The 25,078-nt window shown below is 43.4% G+C and overlaps 1 protein-coding gene across 1 annotated transcript; it reads right to left on the reverse strand.

Moving 5' to 3' along the window:
• Positions 1 to 469: 469 nt before the first annotated feature.
• On the reverse strand, positions 470 to 24,897 carry FLOT1 (flotillin 1). Its single transcript, XM_061550881.1, has 13 exons — positions 24,828 to 24,897; positions 23,762 to 23,848; positions 15,480 to 15,555; positions 14,453 to 14,543; positions 11,525 to 11,668; positions 10,276 to 10,395; positions 8,678 to 8,773; positions 8,074 to 8,226; positions 6,834 to 7,015; positions 4,936 to 4,981; positions 4,496 to 4,633; positions 3,580 to 3,744; positions 470 to 2,701 (listed from the first exon to the last, which is right to left on the reverse strand). Exons 2-13 carry the CDS (start codon positions 23,805 to 23,807, stop codon positions 2,684 to 2,686), a joined length of 1,275 nt encoding a protein of 424 aa, XP_061406865.1. The 5' UTR covers positions 23,808 to 23,848; positions 24,828 to 24,897; the 3' UTR covers positions 470 to 2,683.
• Positions 24,898 to 25,078: the final 181 nt, after the last annotated feature.

Below are 25,078 nucleotides of genomic sequence, written 5' to 3' on the forward strand. Positions count from 1 at the left end.
AATGACTATTAGCCATGATTTGTGAGCAGCCCCAATTCTGCCAACTCCAGTTCAACCAAAGATCCCATCAGTTCCCGTGACACTTAGTGTGGGAAATGGCCATGAGATGTTCAGCAGGTTGTCAAGTTCGTTCGTTTCTCAATCCGCTTGCCCTTGAGGGTCGCGGCAGACTCGAACACTACATTACTATCCACTACTACACTATAAATTACTATACACTAGACTATACACTAAACTACACCGTACACCACTATACACTACTACACAGACTCTAGCTCTTCCTGGGAAATTCCCAGGCGTTCCCAGGCCAGCCGAGCGACATAGTCCTGCCAGCGTGGCCTGGGCTGGCCCCAGGGTCTTCGCCCAGTTCGAAGACCTAGGGGTCTTCACACGTTGCCAAGTACACCTATTGATTGCAAACACATACTGGTGACAAGTTCCTTTAAATTGAAACATAACCCAACACAAATTCACTTGTATAGTTTTTACTACAGGTTTACTTCGGCCACTACAAGCATTCAAAATACACAAAACACAATGCAAGCACTTGCATAATACAAAGCCTACGTGTTCAACTAAAAAAACACTACAAGTTCCACTAACATTTAAGCAAATACGTTTTAGTGATAGGGCACATATGGTTTAAGTCGGTTGGTGAACACCATATTTAGATCTAGTGTTAGCAAACACATGCATACAACCTTACGTGTTCAACACACAAACATGCAAATTTCATGAGACCTCCTCGGCCAGTACCAAAATATGAGAATAGGATTTCCCCTTTTTTCTGGCAAACAAACAAGTGTTGAGACGTTAAAACACCAAACTGAAACAGTTTACAAGGAATCATGTCTGCATTAACCACAATACCTGTGGTCAGAATGCAAACAAAAAACTCACTGATAATATATGCATTGTCTTTTAAACTGATTGGTCCACACTAGGTGAAACTGATTAAAAAACAATGCATATATTATCAGAGTATGTTTTATGTTTGCATTCCGATCGCAAGTATCGTGGTTAATGCAGACATGATTCCTTGTAAAAAGGTTTCAGTTTGGTGTTTTAACATCTTAACACAGCTGTTTTGTTGCCAGAAAAAAGGGGAAAATGTATTCTCAAACATGCAAATTGTTGCGGCTTTGATATTTCTAGTCCAGAGCTGCAAAACGCAGTTGATTTACTTGATGTTGCAGGCCTTAGGGTGGTGTCAAGTTTGCCAACACCACAATGTAGTCTACAAGTCATTTGAAATGCACAGGAAGAAGGCGGCAATTCATTTTCAACATCCTGGCAACACCTGGTGCTTGAAACTGCTCTTTTGGCAACAGACAGAAGTAACGTTACAGTCCTGCAGTCCATTGTTATTACCTTTAAATATGTGAGTATACTCAATCATGGCTATGTCTAAACACACAATGTTTAAGAAATCCACCTACTTATTACGAAGTTTAAATGTTTAAAACAAAAACCACATTCTTGAGTTAAACTTGAATCGACTGACATTTCCAAATCAAGGTAAAAAGGTCATTATGCACAATTCAATTGATGCCACCACACACTGCAATTACCTCCCTCAACGCTAGAGCATTCAGCTGTTACCAAGTATTACAACACCTGGACATAGGCTTCCTGATCACCCAATTAAAAAAAACCTCTGCAAGCCATTAAAACAGCAGCCAAGGGGCACAGAAACACAAAACACGCAGACAATGACATCTTAAGACCTTATTTTTTAAAATATGAAGTAACAAATTTTGACAAAACCAATAATACTTATTCGGTCACGCGCCAGAGCTAAACTAGATTACAATTATGACGAGGTAAATGGCTAGCGTTACTGTTTATAACTCTCTTCTTCACGCTTGTGTAATTTCTTAAGCATCAAGGGCGCCCTCCAGTGACCAAATAAAGCCACACAATGATGGCGAGAATATGTCGGAAGGGCAAGTCTGAAATGGAATTCGAGAAACAGATTTCTTAACATAGCGCCAATTTTCTGAACGAGCACAAATTAAATTCTACATCGTCCTCATTCACCTAACAAAACAGTCAATGCAACAAGTCATTCGATTCGTGTAGTGAGACAGAATGGCATTGAAAAGGAAAATGAAGCCACCTATTACCACATTAATTTGGCTGCAAATGTATGATTAATAAATTACCTTTTAGCAGTATTAATTCACATTTATAATGCGCATTTCATCCTATAGATCTTAAAGCGCATACCGCCTTAGCACTACCTGGTGATGAAATATAGGCGATTTCTAAAAACAATGTCAATGCATACTCCATCACTTCAAAATCAACAAAGCACAATACGATTTTATCTGCCATTTGCTGCTTTTCTCCTGGCAAAGCTTCAATATAAAAAGCGTATTACACATTTTGTTAGGGCTCTGCAATTATAAATTGTAAAAGGTTATAAAAGCCTTTCTGAGAAATTGTGGGTGTAATTATGATTATCCAACTAGCTGCACAGTTGATAAATGCCACGTTAAAACATAACAATCAAATAGTCTGCAAGTTATGTTTTATGACCATGTTTTCTGGATTTTTTTCTCACTTTCAAAAACCACAAATCTGGCTTCTGCACACCAATAAAGATCACCATAAAAGCTATGAGAGGTAACAGTGCTGTAGAACAAGCAGGTTATAGGACTTCTTTTTGATCCAGTTCCGCTCACTTAATTCTTGCAATCTGTAAAATAAACAGAGAACGACTAGCATTTAGCTCTTAATTAACACTAAACAGGTTGTTCATAGAATGCAATTGACACATTTACAATGACAAACAACAGCTTGTATTTATAAAGCATCTAAATCTCACACCGTATAATTACAAACGTGGGTTTTTTTCTGGGTTCTCCGCTTTCCTCCCATGAAAATAAACACTCGTTAATTAGCTGAAAACATCTTGATATAAATAGGATGACAGAGCTCATACAACTGTTGACACTGGCTGCCTTCGAACTTGCCTGTGGTTCCTCAGCAATTATGAGAAACAATTTGCATGAACGACGCTATATACAAACAATTATTATTTAAATATGTGCAGCTAGACAATTTTTTTGGGGGAGGGAAAGAAGGGTAGAATGCTACAGAGGCCAGAAAGGTAATTCAGACAGAATGGAAGAAAGCATATGAAAATCCTTCAATAACAGAAAGTTATATGCATGTAAAAGGGTATTTAATAGTACCCATAACATGCATTATCTAAATGTATTGTGAAATGTAAAAACCATAAGACAATTTGGCTTTCACAACGTATAAAAAAATAGGTGTATTAGAGGTTTTTCAGACACTTGTAACGTTAGCAAAAAAAATAAGTGTAAAAATATATTCAACACTTGCACAAAATCCCTTTCTTCATACACAACACTTGCACACTGTTACGTGTTGGTATGCACTCATTAAAGGAAATGCTATTACGAGATAAAGTTGAGGCAAATTATCTCTTGCCACAATAATAACACATCGCTCGACTTTACATCCACCGTGCACAAAGAAACCCATTTCTGCAGATAGCACTGCCAGACATTTGCAAGATGCCGGAACAAAATTCGGCGCGCTCCAAACCTGCGAGATTTTCACGCCGGTCAGTCTCTCCACGCTCTCGGGCAGCTTGCTCATGATGTCCAGCACCTCGCTCGTCAGCTTTGAGGCTCCCACCTCCCCACCACCGCTGGAAATCATCGTCACCTTCCTTGCCTTGCTCAGTGGCTGGCTAACCTCTGTGGCAATCTGCAGGCCATCGCAGAGTCGGAGGGGAAAAAAAAGATAAACATAATTGGCAACGCTGAAATGCCGATAAGAATGACAAACATTCCCTACTGCTGCTGCTATTCCTGGCAAAGAAACATCGTAATTTTTGGCAGCGAGGTAGAATGTCTATACTGTACTGGTAATACTCAAATGGTACAACCGTAAATAATTCCTTTATGTTATTGGTAAGGAAGTTGTAAAATATATTCATAGTAACTATTATAAATGTGCACCCTCAGTTAAGTTATAAATTATTATGGGATTTTCATAAAGCTATTCGGCCTAAAACATTTTAATACAAGCATGAATTTGATCTAGTATGTTATATTTAAGGTGTCACCAATGGGGAATAATTTACTACACGAGATCTCCGTGCGATGCTGAGTCAGTGTGTGTATGTACGTGTGCATGTGTGTGCGAGCAGTAGTGTAATAGTCAGCGTGCAGTGCTACGAACCTGACAACCTTAGTTCCAATTCTTGCTCAGGGCCAACGTCGGTGGAAAGCGATATCAGAAATGATCCTGTGCCTTGCTTTGGTCAACGCAGCCTTAAATAAGTAGCTGGTACTACGTGTAAACGTTAGCACTGGCTCTGGGCATGGTGCTGGCCATATCATCTAATTTGATATGCAAGCCTTAATAGGTTCTCATTACCCGCACTTGCCTCCCCCCCCCCACCCCCAATAGCCAATGAAGGCTATACGGGGGAACTTTGTTTGTGGGAGAGAACCTTAGGCAATGTCTCCAGCAGCAGGTCCACCATGGCAGCCTCTTCATAGTCCTTGAAGGCCTGGGCTTTCTGCATCATCTGCTCTGCCTCAGCCTTGGCCTTGGCCTCAATGGCATAAGCCTCTGCCTCCCCCTTGATCTATGCGCACACACAACGTGACAGGGAGCAGAACACAATATGAAGACGTCAACCATCCACCAAAACAAGTGCTGCTGGCATGCTTAGTGCAGCTTGAGACAATGGAAGGGGTGGGCACACAATTTGTCTGTTCAAATATTTACCAACACACACCCACACCAAATACACTGGGCACTAATTATTGCCTAAACGTATATAGGAATCTCAGAAATGATAAAAACGATGTGCAGTTATCTTTGCATATCTCAACTGTTTTATTAAAAGCACTGCACAAATGGTGAAGGAAATATGAAACCTCTTACCTTTATGGACTCAGCCTCTGCTTCCGCTTCCATTATCACGCGAGCTCTGCAAATAAATAATTCCCAAGGGTCATTAACACAAGCATGGTAGCAGGGATATGCATTGAACTGCCCATATAGGACTCACCACTGTGATCTCTTTTCTGGAAGACATTGCAGCTTTTTCCTGTATTTTTCTGTTTCAGCATAGTCACAGTCACTTTAAGATGTTTTCTTGTTCATGTTTTTGTTTGTTTGTTGCGGTTTAACCCGATTCAAGAGCCGAATGGCTCACAGGGCTATACCAAATAAATGAAAAATGAAATGAAATGAAAAAAAACTTTCAGAATGGCTGACCTTTATCACTTTTAACGCTCAATCAGCCCGTGGTGATGGACCGACGTTGAGATTTGACAAAAACTTGATACATGATGCCAAGAGCTAAGAAAAAGTATTCGTGAACACAAATATTATCTAAATGAATCAAACACCCTTCAACAAAAAATACAAACTTAACCACTTACGGGACTGCCGACATATTCCACTAACACAATAGTTTGATCGACAATCAAGTAATATACAAAAAATTCATACGAGTAAAAAGTACCGTCGTAGTGCGTATAACCCATGTGAGTTTTAACATGCCAGATTATAATCTGCATTCCTTACACGTGTAGTGACATAGAATCGGTCACGTAGCAGCAGAGCGTTGGCTGCTGGCAGGGAAGGGGATCTGCAGCTTACAGCAGCCCTGACTGACAGCAGGTCACGTGATAGGCCAGAGAGGGATCTAGGGGAAAGGTCACGGAAGGGGCACACCGAGAACCCGCTAGAAGGTTCCAGAAGGGGGCGTGGCCGGGGATGGAGCCAGGCCACGCTGAGTGTAAAAGAGGGGCCCCGGGAGGGGAGCTCGGGGCTGTCGTGTGGAGTGAGGGGGTCCCCGTCGTGCTGCTGCTGGAGTCTTCACCGTCGTCTCAGCCGTCACCATCTCGGCGTTGCCAGTCAGGAAGTCTACCAGCCGTCCTGACTGGGAGCCGTAGTTACCAAGTGTTAACTGTTAAGCCGTGTTAATAAACAGAGTGTCTCCTACTCTTAGTGTCTCTGAGTCAGTCACTACACATGCATGCAGATAGCCTTTTTAGTATATATTTTGGGGCACATTGGTATGTTAATTTCATTATCAAGTACAGCTTTACAAACATATTTCAACCTTGCCCACATCCCCTATTAATTGGATATGATTTGTTTTTATGAAGATGAAACACCTTCCATGGCATTTGAATCTTTAACATACACTGACAAAGAAAATGGACAAATGACGAAAAGTGTGCAAAGAAGCGGTGCATGCTTGAAATGACACTCGGGATGAAGAACACACGTGGATGAGGAAACACAAAACATATTGACTCTTAAGAAAGGTAAGTGGACTTGGACAGGACACCTGCCTGAAATAGATGGCAGGTAATCAAGAACAAAATTGGAGTGGTAACCAGAAGATGGAGAGTGTCCAAAAGGATGTTTGCACTGCAGAGATAAAGCAGTGAAATTAGCTCATGTGCAGGAGCTGGGCGGATTTAGCATGGCAAGACTGTGGCTAAGGCTTGGGGAAATCTTCATCCAGCAGTTGATAGATTACATTGAAATTTCGGGGCTAGTACTGTGCGAGAGAAACTGCTTTGACTTACAATCACAATGGGCTGGTAGGGGTCATCAAAATGCACACCCAGCCTCCTTTGTCTCCGCATTTGTGCTGCTGATACTATGCCAGGAATCCCAGTCAACCTAAACGAGGCCCCATGTCATCCGAATACATTTGCAAATGAAGTGTGTCGTGAGGAATGAAATGCAGACTGGTGCAACTATAAGTGTCGTGTGATAAACACCACGCAACCACTCTTCAAACACATGTACGCACACACCTTCCCGCCTCAGCCAATTTCTCCAAACGATACTTCTCCGCCTCAGCCGGTTTCTTGATCTTGGCATCCAACTCCTTCTCGCGTCTCAGAATCTCCTGCTCCTGCACCAAGATCTGCTGGGTGCGCTCCACCACCAGGATCTGCATTTTCTCCTCTTCGATCTTCTGCTTGGTCTTTGCCACCTGCGATGGCACACGATGCAGTTCCAGAATTCATATCAAGCCAGCACATAAACCATGCCTTTCTGCGCCTTTCTTTCCAATGTAAGAATGATTGATAACTTAAAAACTAAACTAACCACATTTTTAATTCACCAGAAAAGGCCCAAAGCTATATAGCTCTTTTCCAGAAGCGTCCTGGCTACAAATGATAGCTCAGAGAAGAGGCTAATTATGTAAAATGTATCACAGCCAAATATTCTAAACGCATGTTTCTAAATGTGGAGGGAAAACCCGGAGGAACCAGATAAAAATCCACGCGACCATGGGGAGCACATTCAAACTCCAAATACACGCATCAGGGTTGGGATCAAACCCAAGTCCTCCTGTATACAAGGCCAGGGAGTAAACATCTCGCCACCGTGGCACATGCATGCCATCTTCAATAACATAACTTTGTCACAAATGTCTTTAAAGCATGAAATTGTTGTCAATATTGTTTAGTTTCAAGTGCTGAAATGTTATGATCCAGCCCGGTGGCTCGGCGGTAGAACGAGCAGCTTGCAATCAGAAGGTTGCGAGTTCAAATCCTGGTGAGGTGCTGACTCAACATATTATCCTTTCCAGGTCGATAAAATTAATAAAAACTTTTCGCTAAGTCAACAGCATTTGTCCTGTGGATTAAATCACCTCTGACATAAGATTGTGGTATGTCCACCATTGGCTCAGTGCTATAAACAGGAGAAGAGCACTGCCTCAATGCTTATTGGGCAGGACTTTTAAAACAGTATTGTCTGTCTTCTTAGTTCTTTCGGTAAAGTCACGTAGAAGGGAAATAATAAAATAATAAAAATAAAACATTCAGACGCTGTCTTCCCGACAGACCTGTTCTTCACCTGAGGACGGCTGCTTGCGTTGAGGCCGAAACATCGTGAGAATAATTTAATGTTTTATTTTTATTATTTTATTATTTCCCTTCTAAGTGACTTTACCGAAAGAACCAAGAAGATGAATCCCTGCAGTCACGAAAGCTTAAAATCGAAAAGTATTGTCTGTGTTTATGGTTCTCTGTTCGTACCCACCTGCAGCTGATAAGCCAGGTCCGCCTGTGCCTTTTGGGTATTGACTTCCATGTCATAGGCAGCCGTCTTCAGCTCGAACTCGAGCTGAGCTTTGGCGATTTCAATCTCGTTCAGGTACTGGGCAGCCACTTTCTGCTCCACCGCCATGGCTTCCTGCAAGGGCCCATGGACGTGCGTGACTTGTGGCATATGCATGGTCAGTTATCAGTTATGGGCAACCATAAAAAACAACATGTTTTGCAGGAAGATGACGCACACACGCATTCATCACTACTATATAAAGACTCCCCCACGCCCCAAAAGCAAATTGTGCCTTGACACGAATATCCCAACAAGTGCACACTCCCACAGTTTTAGCTTATTGCTCAACAAGTAAACAATGACAAATGCCCATTTTGCAAGTCTTAAAAATGGACCAAGAATAACATGTTGTAATGAAAAACATGTACATTACACGATTAACAATGGTTACCGGTTGGCTACGTACGGCGCGAAAGAAGTTCAACATATGTACGCACATACGTACATACTGCAGCTTTCAATTCCCATTCCGTGGGTGTTTTCTAAGCTGTGCGCGTCTCTCTGGTAACGCGCTTCGACCCACCTTGATGCCGGCATCTCGCTTCATTTCTGCCTCTCCGATGCGTGCGTCTCGCTGCACCTGGGCTGTACGTGCTTTGCCCAGTGACTTGAGGTAGTCCTGTGTGCCATCACACAGACAAGCACGTGTGCGCGTTTGTCACTCACGCAGCTTAAACCGCAAGTGTGGTATGAATCGGTGTAACTATTTAATACATATAAAACAACTTGAGAATAATTAAACTTCACTCAAAATTATATTAGATTATTACAGAGGATAGGTAGGCCCAAATACACTCTCGAGAGCAGTGGTTCTCAACCGGGGGGTACGCGGGGGCAAAGTGAGGTGACTTATAAATGTGTGAAATTATATTATACACGGGAGTCATTGGTGAATAATCACGTATGAATCTGCGAATATAAAATGACTACAACATTTTAATCCATATGGTAACATAGAACGATATAAAAAAAATACCTTTCTAAACTCAATAATCGTAAACAATGTGGTTTCCAAGAGTAACCAGCGAGGGTGAACAAATAACGTCACGTGTGCAGAGCGTCCATTTAAAAAATATATTATTCGCTTGCAGTAACTAGCCAGTTAGGATATCTCACAAAATTGAGAATTGGTTCAAATATTGATTTCGATTTAAAGCTTTCGTGACTGCAGGGATTCATCTTCTTGGTTCTTTCGGTAAAGTCACGTAGAAGGGAAGTAATAAAAGAATAAAAATAAAACATAATAAAATAATTATCACGACGTTTCGGCCACAACGCAAGCAGCCGTCCTCAGGTGAAATCAGGTCTTTTATTACTTCCCTTCTACGTGACTTTACCGAAAGAACCAAGAAGATCAAATATTGATGTTTATCAATTCATAATTTATTTCTCAGAACCATGTTGGGTCAGGCAAGGGGGTACTCGGTTAAAACAAAATTCAACAAGGGGTACAGGAGCCAAAAGAGGTTAAGAGCCACCGCTCTCTCTCGAGCTCCTGCTATTGGAGGCTGTTCCATCAGCATGAGCCAGAAATTGCAAAGCTGCACCTTCAACTCTTTAAGCATAATTACATTTAAGGCAAAAAATACAATAAAACTGAAATTAAATTCAACTGATACTACAACACTGTAAAACAGATCAGCTAATAGTAAATTATGTTTTTACTGGAGTGAAATAAGCAAGGGATTAAAAGAATGAAATAAACTCAATTACAGTTGAGTCACGCAATAAACATGCAAGAACTGAGTAGATTAACATCAATTCTTACACTCACGATACGTTCGTGGAATAATTTGTACGATAGTGTGTTATTTATGGTTCATGCAAAGTATGTGCAGTTTTATTCCATTTGGGTTAATGGAGTTAAACTGAAACAACAAAAGAAAAGGAATTGTTTGAATAAATACGACAAAACTAAATTTGACAAAAATGTATTATTCTTCAATAAATGTAGCAATTTACCAAATTGCTGTGGTAGGTTAAAACTTCATATGCCGAGTATGCATCGTAGTCAAAAGCTACAAAATTTACACAAGTGTTACGAACCAAAATTACTCAATGGATAGGAACCAGATAGAGCGCACGTTTCAAGAACCCAGAAAGAAAATGCCGCACCCTTACCTCATCGTCACGGACATCCTTGAGAGTGTAGCTCACCACGCTGATGCCCATGTTGAGGAGATCAGAAGAAGCCACGCGGAACACCTCCTGGGAGAACTTCTTACGATCCTTGTAGATTTCCTAAAAGCAGGAGCCGGTTTAATAACACTGGTCAACAACAAAAAATGTTTCTGGCCTGGACTTTTGCAGCTGTTTTAGACTAATTTCAGGGTTCTAATTCCAAATCTGATCTCAGATTTGCTCTAACACATCTCATTTTTATGCTATCGGCATACCCCATTTTCATTGATTTTACCCGAAATTAACTCTGTCACTTATGATTGCAAGTTGTTGCGAGTCAGTGGCTGCTTTAGTATGGTGCTGTATTTTTAGGATAGTGTGTTTATAATATCATTTTATGTAGATATCCACATTTATTTAATATTTTTCTTCTGCAGTTTTAATTGAAAATGCAATATTTGATATCTCAAAAACCTGATGTGATAGACAAAAACTGATGCCAGATTTGAAATCAGCACCCCAAAATTACCTTAAACCCGTTGGAATACCTTATGCCAGAAAAAGTGTGTTGACCAGTGTAATGCATCATGATGTGCACTCCAAATTAATTAAAGACAGACAGGAGAAACACTTGCACAGAAGAATGGCAAATGAGAGGCCACACCATAAATGCGAGTCCCGTGCCCGCAATGCCGCGAAAAGTACGTGGAACAAAAGGAGCCAGACTAAAGGACAGACAAAATCAGCAAAGGAGTGACAGTCGACCTCGCAGATAACAACGGCGGCGGAACGGTGACGCAATTGGGACACGTCTCAAGACTATGGCAGATTACAGCTGCACAGGATCAGGAACAGAAAGATGGAGCAGAAACACGCAGGACAGCGTTTCGCGCTGCCGTGCATGGAAAATGTTCCCATTGTAAAAAAAAACATTCCCCTCATCTGTCATTTTACCTAAATGGAAAACAGACATCTTTCAATATAGCTCAGGTTCATGGTTGTTAATTAGAAATGGCAAAATGGCAGCTCAGGCTATTGATGCCTCACTGGCGGTTAGAAGAACCTAGTTCTTTATTAAAATTTGCGCTTTGATATTTTATTCATGCATAATTTGAATAAGATAACCGATAATGGTGATTAATAAAGTCAGGGATCTATTTTTTGCATTAACTGCAGCTTTTAAAACACAGAAACGAGTAACCTAGCCTGGTGACGATGAAGCCAGTCTCTTTAAGTGAAGTAAACCCACCTCCACGGTCATGTTGCCCATGATTGCACGCTGGTGTCCTTCCAGTGTCTCCAAAGCGATCTGGCTTATCTCCTCGTCCCCTTTTCCCAGAAACATCTGGCAAGCAGCTGCTAACATATCCTTGTTTTGTCCTTGTATCTTCACCTGCGAGCCAAGATACAACAGTTGTGACACAGTTGAACCCATTAAAGACACGTTATCACAGCTCGGGAATGGGCATCGTAAAGTGAAAAGCAGAAAAGAGCAATGTGTTTTTTATGTTTTCTGTTACAGATTTTTTTCAGTCCACGTGATGTCACCTGTTATGTATACCAATGCAAAATAATTTTGAGCTCATTAATGCCAAACGCTTACAATATCCGAAGGTCTACGTTTGTATGAACAAAGGCTGTTTTTGTTTCAAGTAAGTTTCTGTTCAGTGATGCTTCTGCAACCGTTTAATCCACGAGTATTTTATGTTATAGGGGAAAGGAGATAAGTATAGCCTATAGATTGATTTAAAGCTTTCGTGACTGCAGGGATTCATCTTCTTGGTTCTTTCGGTAAAGTCACGGAGAAGGGAAGTAATAAAATAATAAAAATAAAACAATAAAATAATTCTCACGACGTTTCGGCCACAACGCAAGCAGCTGTCCTCAGGTGAAAACCAGGTCCGTCGAGGCGACAGAGTCTGAATGAAACAGCACACGAGCTTGGAGCATATATATGAGCTGGGCGCCTTGACAAAGGAATATGCTAAATTCCTCTTGATATGCAAATTCCTTTGTCAAGGCGCCCAGCTTATATATATGCTCCAAGCTCGTGTGCTGTTTCATTCAGACTCTGTCGCCTCGACGGACCTGGTTTTCACCTGAGGACGGCTGCTTGCGTTGTGGCCGAAACGTCGTGAGAATTATTTTATTGTTTTATTTTTATTATTTTATCACTTCCCTTCTACGTGACTTTACCGAAAGAACCAAGAAGATATAGCCTATAGCTTGTGTGTATAGACTGCATTCTTCCATTCCTGCAATGGCTCACAATTTAATTCAAGCAATTGCCCTGGTGTACTATCCATTGCAAAAAAATAAGGCCTGATAATGTGGTAAAAGTAACCGTTTGTCAGGAGATGACAAGACAACTAAACAATCTTGAAATTAAAATAACAATTTCAAAGCAGCCTAGACCCCCCATGTTAAGTTGATGCATTCTAATAAGCTTTGCCTGCTTAAAATTGGACAAATTGGTTAAAAAACAAGTAACCAAGATATAAAAACCCATCATTGCATGATATCACGAATGGCAAGAACATTAATAATATGTAATGCGTCACTAAAACGAAGTATTTTCTTCAAAAACATTCAATGGGTGCACTGGCTTGATTACTCATAAATAGGGGACTATGGTAATACTTAAAAGAACCAGTGTCTGCATCGAATGTAAGCCCAAGTGAATGTCATGGCTAAATTAACTTCACACCAAAAACCTCTTAAATGGCTCTCTCCAAAACAAACTATGCCTCTAGGAGATGTTACAATCGCATCACTGGTGAAACGCTAAATGCTTTGAAACCCACACTGTGACTTTGCTCTTCGGACAAAGCATTTGCTGAAACAGGCACCACATACATACAAAGCCAAGGATCCCTTCTTTAAAAAGTAGGTGTAAGTGGTTTTAGAAAGCACCTATTAAGAATGGCACAACACATGAGAGCGGTGCAGTCAGCACCATGCTAAATGAACACTATATAGGCAAATAAAATATCCCTATGATCTTAATAGACTGATGGGAGTAAGTAATGCTAGCGAGCTCCTATTAACCATTTTCCGTTCCGAGATGTCTGCAAGTTGCAGGGTGGGTCCCCCGTTCACCTCTGAATCTGAGGCAGGCACAAGCGGCTCGGCTTAAATACTATTTAGAGGGGCATATAACCGTTGCTTTTAAAAACATTGTAATCACCACAGAGAACTGTAGCAACACAGTTTATGATAGCTGGCACCAAAACTTTACCAAACGCCCTCCCGTATGGCCATTTACTTCCGATTCCATTCAGAATCGATGCGATTCCGCTCAGAATCGATTCCGTTCTGATGACAATAATTGGAACGGAATCGGAAGAAAAAAACGGAACAAAGAAACGGTTAAGCTAAGCGAAGCCACTTATTTTAATTAAGGTGGTGTGGTCAGAACGATGCCCAACCACCTTTGTCTCCCTAATGTTTGCACATCACACCAGGTACTCATTTAAGGCCGAGTCTACCTATGCATGGCACTGATGTTAGCGGTGTCCGAAACTGAAACTCAGGTCAATGGGATCGTAGCATAGTCCACGTTTCCCTCACTTTAAGCGGGTTTGTTTTGTGCGATTGTGTATATGTGGCTAACCTATTTGTACCCAAATTTAGCAATATGCAGTTTAAATTCATGAAGTGCATTCTGGGTTGGGTGACTGTGCGTTCTATGCTATGCAAATTAGTTTTGTGTGCTTTTTAGGAACTCATCTACCACGTAAAGTGGGGGATACACTCTCCACTGAAGCAACGCTCAGCACATATACAAACAAAGACAACGATCCCCCGTATAGCCTTTAACATACTGTTCGGGCAAGTGCTGTTAGCGAGCACCTATGAAGGCCGGCTCGGCACGCGAGGGGGTGGGTGGTCAGCACCATGCCCAACTGCCTTTGTCTCCCTCATGGCGATGTTTACACACAGCACCAGGTACTCTTTCGAGGCCGAGTCAAACTAGGTGAGGCTCAGGACCGGTTCAGATAATCGCCACTGGTGTTGGCCATGAGCGGGAATTGAACTCAGGTCATCGGGTTCGTAGCGCAACGCGCTAACCGCGACCCTACCACTCCACCACACATACACAAGCAGCCATAGACGCACATGCAACTGCTCCATTATCACATAAAATCCCTCATTGCACATTTAAATACTCAATTACCTGCGCTATTCCCGTCACCGAGATGGGCACGCCCTGTCGCGTGTAAACTTTCTCGCTCCTCACATTCAGAGTCATGGTGTTGAGAGAAATCCTGCAGAGGTGGACAAGGCAACACAGTTTAAATGAATTCATTTCAGGAATGTTGAATTGCCTTTTACCTCTTCCTATGCAAAATGATTTTGTTATTCCGGAACATTAGACATGAAGCTTATCGTTCAGATATAGTAAAGGTCTTCTGTCTTATAATGTGGCAGCAATATTCCCAAGTAAACTATGGAGATTAGCACGATGACATTTGCAGGGCTCAACTTGTCATGGAATATTTTTTGAAGCCCCAAGACCCTGCCCCCCTCATGACAGCGATTCACCTTTCGTCAACATCTCCTCGCCCACCAGTATCTACGTTAATCCTCTATTAATTACGCACCATTACATGCACCACTCCTAAAAAAATACTATCAGTATAATAGTATTTTTTTCTCCACTTTATCAAAGCACTCTGCTTTTGATTATTCTTCTCTAATACATTATCCGATTTGCACATTGACAACAGTTTTCAGAATTCATGTCTGGGAAAAAATTTCAGAGCTCAGCCCTAGACATTCTACTTAAAAAACAGATTTTACTTGCCAACCAGGTGGAGCACAATATGCACCATAACAATGGTGCGTGGTGCAATTTGTAAAGCTTGCGATCCAAAACCAGCAAAAGGATAGTTTAATTTGAATATTATAAAAATGGTGGCTCTTTCAATGCCCCTTTTGGAATCATGTTTAAGCTATTTTGCTTTCAGATTACAAACGCAGCTTTAGACACCTGTACAGCCTCAAATACCACATAATACATCAGAATTAATACTCTCTCAAATAACACGAATGTAATATTTCTCAACATAAAAGGCAAACGATAACAGCCTCGAAGAAAAAAATTCAGACAGCCAAAAAGCTTCATAGGATGTTATCGTTGTATGAGACTAATATAAGTTAACAATGAATGACGCAGCTGAAAATAAAATGTGAATTCTTACCTTTGCAATTGCTGGATGACTGGCCAAACGAAAACTCGGCCACCTGTAATAGTGATGGGAGGGGAACGGCCACAGCCTGGCGATAGCACAGCAAAAGCTCAATTAATCACATATGCCAGTTTAAACTGATGGTTCACCAAATTTTCCAAGTACCTAAAACTTTTCAAGAAATAAACTAAGCCTGCGTTTTAACTATGATATTATAAATATGCTACTCTTTTTTTGCAGAGGTACTCGCCAGTCAGTTGTAGAGCATTTTAAGTTGATTGTAGAGAAACAGTCAGGACTACATACTGAAGCTTCCGTAAACAACAGATCTATGATAAGCGCACGACAGATGGCTGTCGGAATTTTTCCGGATACATTAAGGATTATATTGCCGTCTATGACAGATGCCGGTTAATAGAGAATTCTGGATGGTAAATTGCCAGATAACAAAGCTTTTCAGTAATCAACGTTTTTGGGTTAGATCGCGTTATTTATAAACGTGTCGTAACCCTCCACCACCCAACACGGCCAATCAATAAAAAAGTGTCACGTTGACAAAAGACAAATATTTCACTACTTTAGCCCACCTGTGTGTTGAAGAGTGAATCCAAAACATTTACAATTTTTGAGTACGACGTTTCGCTGGTAATTACATCCAGCATCATCGGGCAACTTGCCGGAATAGCGAAGCCCTCACTTGCTTGCTCCCAGTCTTAAATAGAGCAGCAGGGTGACATCATCATTTAACTCATTCACAAAGCGTTTTGGTGTAGTATCACAAGAAATTAAACATGGCCTCAACAGTGTGAAGGGGACTGTATGCTAGAGTTATGGTTGGGGTACATGTTGAGATACAGTGGACGCGTAGGCATGGGAAACTGTACGGAGGAATATTCTGGAATGCACACGTTGAGTTGATTGAGAGAAGGTGGCCTGTCCATGTGGGGACACTAACTGCTCGAGGGCAGGGCCTACAAAGGGTATATAAAAGGGAGCCAGAACTCAGTTTGGGGCACAAAACTAAAGAAAGACGACCAAAGTGGGGTGCAGCTGGGCTGGGTTCAATGGAGCTGTACCGACTAACTACACCGAAATAAAGACTTACCCTTGTTAAAATGGATGCCTCCAAGGGACTCCTTTACACTGGTGGCAGCGGTGGGATGTCATCTGTGACATCCCGACAAAGAACCCGAAGAGGAGCTGAACAACAAGAGAAGGCGCCATCCCTAAGCACCCCAGGACCCCGAGACTCGGATACCAGCGGGAGCCGGGCCTCGCTAGGCCCGCCACTTTCTCGGAAGAACCCGAGATAGCTCAATTGGAGAGCTCAGATGAAGGGTGAAGACACAGCTGGCGGACAAAATAGATCGCCTCACCTTGTCGATCGATCGGCTCATAAGGAGGATCGTCGACGAGAGAGAACTGGGCCGGGTCGACGAGGTGCAGTATGGGCAGCCACCGCCCCTCGCAACGCGGCGAGCCGACATGACCGGGACGGAGCAGCTGCCGCCCCTCGCAACGCGGCAGACTGACAGTCGAGAGAGCCGGAACATTCGCTGCTCCTTGCGGGGCGGCGAGCTGACATCGACGGGTTGGAGCTGCTCTTCGTAGCGAGGAAAGCGGGGTTTCGACCCAGTTGTACAGCAGGGGTCCCCGATTGTACCGCAGACTGCCGCCGCACCACCAGAGCCGCCGCCGCAGACCCATCGGAGCGAGTACAAAGACTTGGCCCAATCAAAGAGTTTGCGGCCACCAGAGGCAACTGGGTGGCCTTCATCAAGCACTTCAAAGCGGCTATCAGGGTCAGCGGGTTGGAATGAAGAAGAGGCCCTCCGAGCACTGCCCACGGTGCTCAATGATGGGGCTCCGACGGCCTTCTGCACCATCCCGGAGGCTCAGCGCGCCACGCTACAACAGGCCTATGAAGAGATCGCGGAAATTTTCTGCCCGCCATCCAGCGCCAGGCAACGGCTCCCAAACCGGCGGCGAGAAGAGAACAAGCTGCCGATGGCCTTCCATAGCGCCCTCGTGACAAATCGCTAAGGTGACGTTCCCCAGAATGGACGAGGCGGCCAGAGACGCGCTGGTGGCGGAGAAGATACGGGGCCTCCTCCAAAGAAGCGGAATTGTACTGCCCATCGTGCCGGAGAGTGACCCGACTTCGCTGTGGTTCACGAGATGCCTCCGGGCACATGATGAGGCAAAAGCACCGATCCTCATGGCGGCGCAGATAACGGAGACGACGGAGAATGGAGGAACCCGGGAATATACAGAACAATCGGGAACAACATCGACCACCGGACCCAAAGTGGCCAGCGATCTTCAGGCTACCTTGGGGGAGATGGCGTAGCCATTCGCGAGTTCACCAACCCAAGGTGCAATCGACAGGAGCAGTGACCATAGGAGGGGCCGGGGAGGAGCAAGGAAGCGACCGGAGATCAACTGCTACCCAGGCGTGGTCGTCCACTCGAAGCGTTGGGGCGCCGCCTCACCAAGCAGCTGGAGATAGTTTGCTACAAATTGTTTTGTGTTTAAAATGTTTAAATATGATTTCCTTCAACGTGAACTGTATAATGAAGATAACATTTTAAGTGGTTTATATTAGAAACCTGCTGTTAGTCTGATTTGTGCCTCGGGGAGGTCTCGGGGCGGCTGTGAAGGCGTACGAGTGAGAGATATCCCTTAATTATTTGTGATTAGCTTAGCATTTTAGCCACGCCATTTGAGACCCATTCAGTGCAGTGAAAAAGGTGCCCATGGCTGTAATTACAACGCTAGGTTGCACTGTACAAATATAGCAGGTCATGGCCTACACGCTCTAGGCTTTTGGCAGTGTCAAAGGAGTTGTGCAGTGTGGACTTGAGGGTCATGGGGACAGCATTTGAGTGCTTTGTGGTTTCGTTTCGTATTGTTTATAAATGCCTACCGTTAGTAAAAGCCAGTTATATCACTTTGACGGGAAGGCCAATAACATGATGAGGCTTTTCTAAATTAGAACACCATCTTTTCAGGTCACTCACAAATGCCGCATCTAGTGGAAATGTCCCGAGCCGCCACTGCAAGCTACCGCTGCGGGAAACCGGGCCATATCACAAGAGGATGCCAGGGTGAAGTCGACCGGCACAAGGAAGCTATCTCCGACCACCGACGCAGGACTTCCCAAGAAAAAATCAGGCCAGTCGCGATACCACGGGCACTCGGCCAGATGATGCACACACCTCATCATCAAAACCCTCATTACCGTCATCACCAGCACCCCACTTGGTCGCGGCGATCCGGTGCGGCACAACGGGACATAATTGTCCGACGTCTAAAACTAAATGGAAAAGTTTAGCAAGAAGGGTTGTAGCAGCAGCCACAAGGACGTCCGTGTTAGCAGGAGCGGTAGGGGGAAATCCTGTAAGGATGTTAGTAGATACAGGAAACTCGGTCACAATCATATCCACGCTCGTGTTTGAAATGTTACCGTCGGCTAGCCGTCGCTTAGAGCCGGTGTACAGTAAATTTGTCGCAGCAAAAGGCGGCTGATACAGACTGAATGGATCCGCTTACAAAAGGAGGATGTCTCTCTGGAGTCCCTTCCCGCACAGGCAGCCGAAACAGCCAAGAATATACAGCCAGGAGCGCCATTTGTAAAATGGCGATTGTTGATGAAATGGGACCCTTAACTGTCAGCAGTCGCTGCTTGGTGGTACCCATTCTCCTGTGCCACCAGTTGTTGTCAGAGGTGCACGCTGAACAGCTTATGCAACTGGGTCACCGAAAAACACTATGTACGTTGCAATCTCGTTATTATTGACAAAGGATGTACGGGATTCGGCAAATCGTGTGTGAAGAGTAAACCTCCTTCCCAACCTGGACAACCTCCCCTACAATCAATCTCAGTATCAAGGGTGAACGAGTTGGTTGCGCGAGACACTCTTGGTCCGTTCCCAAAAACGCCTAGAGATAATAAATATTTACTGGTTGGGATGGAAAATTGTACTCTATGGCCCATGGGATGGTCTCGACCAGATGGCTGCATCTATATCATAAACCTTTCGCCACGGATATGCCTTGTACAAAAACTCCCCCTGACAAACTGCTCACAGACGAAGGTCGAAATTTTTCCGCTAAATTACTGCATGATGTATGCAAAATTATGGGCGCAAAGAAAATGTGAACATCGCCATACCACCTCCAGTCCAATGGACAGGTGGAACGGCTCAACCGCACGCTGTCTGCGATGCTGTGTCATGCCATAGCGGACAAACTGAGACTTGCACATCCCAGGAGCCTTAGGGGGTTATTGGAAAGCACCGCACGTGTCGACCGGGCTCTACCCCATCTTTTTGATGTACGGGAGAGACGCAGAGCCAACAATTGAAGACCAACTTGTGGGTCTCCTGGCTAAATCTGTCACGTGGCCGGCTTCCCTCAGATTGCCACTGGAAAGGTTGCAGGAAGCTCGGGAGGCCACAATCGAGGAATTGGGTAGATCGTAATCAGCAAAGGAACGCGTGCGAAATAGAAAGGAAACGCCAGTGCCATTTGAAAGGGGGGATTCTAACCTGGTTACTGTCCCCAGGTCCGTGTGGGCACATCGGCAAAATTGCACTGTCCCTGGCAAGGTCCTGTTGAGATCATCCAAATTCTCTGCCCGCAAAGTGTACGCATCTAGATGGGGCACCGGCGATGGGTAGTCCACCCGAGTCACTTGAAACCATATAGGGAACCATTGACACAAACGATCACCCAGGTTCATAAAGGCTGAGCCCAGTGGTGTCGCGACAAAAGCCGTGGCGGAAAAAGGTCTGCCCCAGCAAAGTACTGCTTCCGCACTTTCAACCCCACTTTTCAGGCACGACCTTTATGAAGACGAAGAGTAAGTGGGCAACGGAGGGAGTCATCCAAGCACACGCGAGAGAGCTGTACCGGGGCGAGGGTGTCGTTCGATCGCGCGCTGATGGACTGAGATCTGGAGCGACAGTTGAGCTGCTGTACCGATGGTTGTGTGTTGTGATGTAAATGGATGCTCCCCTTTAATCGTCGTACTAGGGGATAACCTGCGTTAACCATGTCTGCAAAAATCAGGGGCCATTGTTAGTCATGACGCCATTCTCTCCGTTTTGCAGGGGCCTGTGTTCAGCGTTGACCAACAACTATGTAAAATAATCCCATACTCCCAGATGATATCCCCTTGTGAAACTCGTACCTCATACGTCAGGGAGAATATATTTCTCCCTTATGAAATCCTATTGACTAAGTTGTTCCGCTAAGGTTATTATACACATCCCCTAGTGTAAGATAGCTGTAAAGCCGGGACAGTTATGTTTTTCGTCGGGGGGGGGAGTGGCGAAGGTGGAGGGGACTATATCAGAGTTATGGTTGGGGTACACGTTGAGAGTGAACGCGTAGGCGTGGGAAACTGTATGGAGGAATATTCGGGAATGCACACGTTGAGTTGATTGCAAGCAGGTAGCCTGTCCACGTGGGGACACTAGCTGATTGAGGGCGAGGCCTACAGAGTGTATATAAAACGGTGCCCGAACTCAGTTCGGGGCGCAAGGCTGGGACAAGACTGAAGAGAGACGACCAAGGCAGGGTGCAGCTGGGCTGGGTTCTTTACAAGTGTATACTTAAGGAAGCTAACGGTTCCCTAATGACCACCTTTAAAAAACAAACATCAGCCGGTGGCCTCAGTGTAATCATAGCCACTTTAAATACCCATTTCTACCTGTTTGAGAATCCAGTTTTTTATTACTTAATCAAAGATGTGTTTGTGTTTTTTGTTTTAAAGTGTAATGTGCTGCCAAAGTCATGTAGCTAAAACATCAAGAATATTTCACGTACAAAAACTATTTGATTAAAGACTATAATGAAATTCATGATTGAGAACTCGCACTATCAAAAGTCTGATGAATATAGAAGCACTAGGGAGGGTTAAAACGACCATCTTCAAACATTTCTTGTTTATTGCTGGAAATGTTATTTCAGATTATGAGTCTTAAGGAACTGCTGCAAAACCAAATTATAATGGGTGTACATTTTTGGCCCAAGAGGCTTGCATTGCAATGTTGTTTTTGCAATGGCGTAAGCCAGCGTGTAAACCACTACAGCCTCATCGAACTTCCAACGTTATTAAATAAAGAAAATAATTGGCCGATTACAAATGCAGTGCTCCTACTTTACTGTGAAGGATACGCAGCACTGACATTAATGAAGTACAGTAGTGTTTTCTGGACGATGTCATGTTTTTTACAGTTTGCGTTCATGTTACTTTGTGTATTCAGAGCCAGGCTTTGTGACTTGAATAAAAGAACACTAATTACATTTTGATACCACTGTGGTTTGTTAGAAAATGCTAAGGTACATCAGGGTCAATGCATATCATAAAAAAAACATCTGGCATGTGACATTTTTCATAGTAAGCAGACATTTGAAAGCAAATCCAATTTCAAATCCAATACATACAAGTTATATTTAAAAATGCAATTCTGTGGATGCGTTTTTTGCAGAATTAGCGTATCCACACGACACTATTGCATTTGTGCCTTTCATGATTAGTAAACGTTAAACAAATTCTGAAAGGCAAATTCTGAAACAGTGCATGAGAACACAACTTTAATTTTACAAGGTGCTAAGCAAACAATTGTTTAAAATCTCACAAAATGTTCAACCTGATTTAAGAAAAGGGCCATCTGGAATGGCGAATAAACCACATTTCCTAATTAACGACAATCAAGCTGATCATCTACTCATATAACACACGAAACATTACCCTGCAAAAATAACGGCCAATGCAGTTTACAACAAATGTGAAAAACTAGGCCACCTCTTGTCGGGTCACTCTTGCATACTAAATTTATGCCCCAGAATGCACCAATTAAAATAAAACAAGGGCTGTAAACACTGAAATAAATGCCATCTTGTGACATTAAAAATGAACATTAAAATGGCCACATGGGCGACTATACTTATCTATGACTTAAAACTTTCGTGACTGCAGGAATTCCTATTCTATGAACGTAAGGCAGATGTGAGACACGGTAGGACCAATACTTCTGCCGTGGTTGATCATTATTTTAATGCGGCTGGCTCACACGAAATTGATTTCTCTAAGACGATGGTACTTTGCAAGCCTACTGGCTATCAACAAAGATTCGTTCATGAAGCCATTCATATATACAGACACAGAGACAATTTCAACCGAGAGGAAGGTTATAGACTCCGCAATCATTGGAAAGATGTCATCAACCACTTTGGGTCATGACTTGGTTTGTGTTTTCTTGTCAACCTCCACCGTCAGCAGTGTGGGTGTATGGAGGAGGTGCAATGCTTTGATTGGTGTAGACCAGGGGTCGGCAACCTACGGCTCCGGAGCCGCATGCGGCTCTTTATGGGCTGCTTCTTGACTGATATGTACGTATGTACAGTATGTACTCAGATGCATTGCGGCTCTTGAAATGCAGAATTTTGTACCGAATTGGAAAGAAATGGCTCTTCTTGTTATTTTGGTTGCCGACCCCTGGTGTAGACCTACTACCGGTGTAAGAGCCTTCAGCCTACATTAACATTAGCTGCCCCGGCCCATCTCTAAACCTTTATAAACAGCTCACCCTCAGAGGCTTCACTGTTCCTGATGACCACCGCTTGTGTTGCGATCGAAACGTCGTGATATTTTTATTCACCTTATTTTATTGTTATTTTTTCTATCTACGTGACTTTACCGAAATAACCTTAGAATGTACTTATCTAGTGTATTCAGCGTGCTCCATCACTGTGGTATATTTTAATAACTCGCATACAGACATCCCCTGATTGCATTCCTGTTGCTGTACACAATTTTCTCTCCACGGTCGTAAAGGTGACCTCTTGTTAAAGGTGTCGTAACATCAATACCTGCATGTTGGCATATCTGCTACAAAAAGTAAAGAATTGCAATAAAACATGTTATAAGTTTGTCTTAAATTGAAAACTTTATTTCTTTAGAACTGTTCTTTGTGTTTAGTTTGTTGTCGATCACACGATTCGCTACGCACGGTGCAAAAGTTTAATGATTTAAGAAATGGAGAATGATTAATCAAAAGCATTCCAAACCTCGTTACTCCATGGACACTCAAGGCCTGCAAAGTCTTCCAACTTAACCGAATCTCCCCAGATGTCATGTATGTTCACCTTGTTTCGCACCGTACGTAGCCAACCGTGCTAATGATAGATCAGACAGACTACACCAAGCAGTGATTAGTGCAAATAAAAACAACGAATGACAAGGGACAGGTAATAAGACCGTCTATGGGAGGCCACGCCCTTACCAGACACCACCATTGCCTCATTGGGACCGCACGTGTAGAAACCCATTGTTCAGAAGCCGATTCACTTCCACGTGAAGACAAGCGACTCTGGAAATATATGGACACACGGAAGAATACGCAACACCTGTTACATAACGTACACAACCTTGCCAATCCACTGTGGAAAGGGCCCTCTTGAACGCTGCTTAAATGCTGGTTGGTGAAGGCGAGAGAGCAGAGTAAAGCATGGATGTTGATGCACAGACTTATGCTGCCCACAGCGTTGTCCCACACAGCCTGCAATAATCGATTAATTACATGGTGTAGTCGTCCATCGAAATCACTACCCAGTAAACATTAAACAGGTTGGGAAGTAACTAACGTTTGTTGTTGGCATGTGGTTGAAAGCGTTGGTGCAACGGCTCCACGTCTAATGGGTATCCAGGCGTGAACCGGCTTAGCTTACACGAGACCTTACGATTTACTTGACAAGAATCAACACAATTCGTCAATATCACAGCATGACAAGGGAAATATTAAAACAGCCGACGTTTTGAGCAACGGACCTTTCAAAGTACATACATTATTCAGAGGATGTTACATAATGACAATGTTTTTATACGGATACGTTTACTTTGAAACGTCGAAATTTACTTAAACCTGTTGGCTGTTATCACGAACTAATTAACTAAACGTGCTAGACATCATCAGCCATGTTCAATCCACTGCTAGATGAAGGCCTTCCCGAGTCGCCGCCTATGACCATACGATGCATAATAATCCACCTCAGCTTCTGCAAACGTCATGTTTTTTGACGTGATCGCTCCATCTCTTCGGTAATATCCTTTCCTAAATGTACTTTTGTTTAATTTCCCAAATGCCAGGCGAAAGAAATAAACCCTCGTACACGCGCAACGCGCACGGCGACAGATCTGCCTCAAAATGTACGACCTATTGCAAGCCGCAAACAGGGGTCATTTCAGCAAATGTAATGCAAAACAAGCGGAGTTGCTAAACTGATGCCGTGCTTCACGGCAAAATTACTGAAAATTATCGCGAATTTATTTGCAAAACACCGCGGACTTACCGTGCCCGCTTGCAAGCAAACAAGCAAACAAAAACGATTCGGATAACGTAGAGCGCACTGGGAGTCGCCTTATTGTTCCCGATCCGATTGGCTCATCGCGTACACGTGGGTAAGAGGTGGACCAATCAGCGCGCCGGGCACGAGCGCGGCGCTTAAGCGGTTTAGGAAATGTGATTACCAGGGTGTGTCCGCCGTGACGTCACGTAAACGCCAATGCGCATGCGCAGGGCTCTTCCTATTATCCGCGATCC

Source organism: Lethenteron reissneri, chromosome 13 (assembly GCF_015708825.2).
Source record: "Lethenteron reissneri isolate LAM-NWPU_2019-01 chromosome 13, ASM1570882v1, whole genome shotgun sequence".
In the NCBI taxonomy this organism is placed as follows: Eukaryota; Metazoa; Chordata; class Hyperoartia; order Petromyzontiformes; family Petromyzontidae; genus Lethenteron; species Lethenteron reissneri.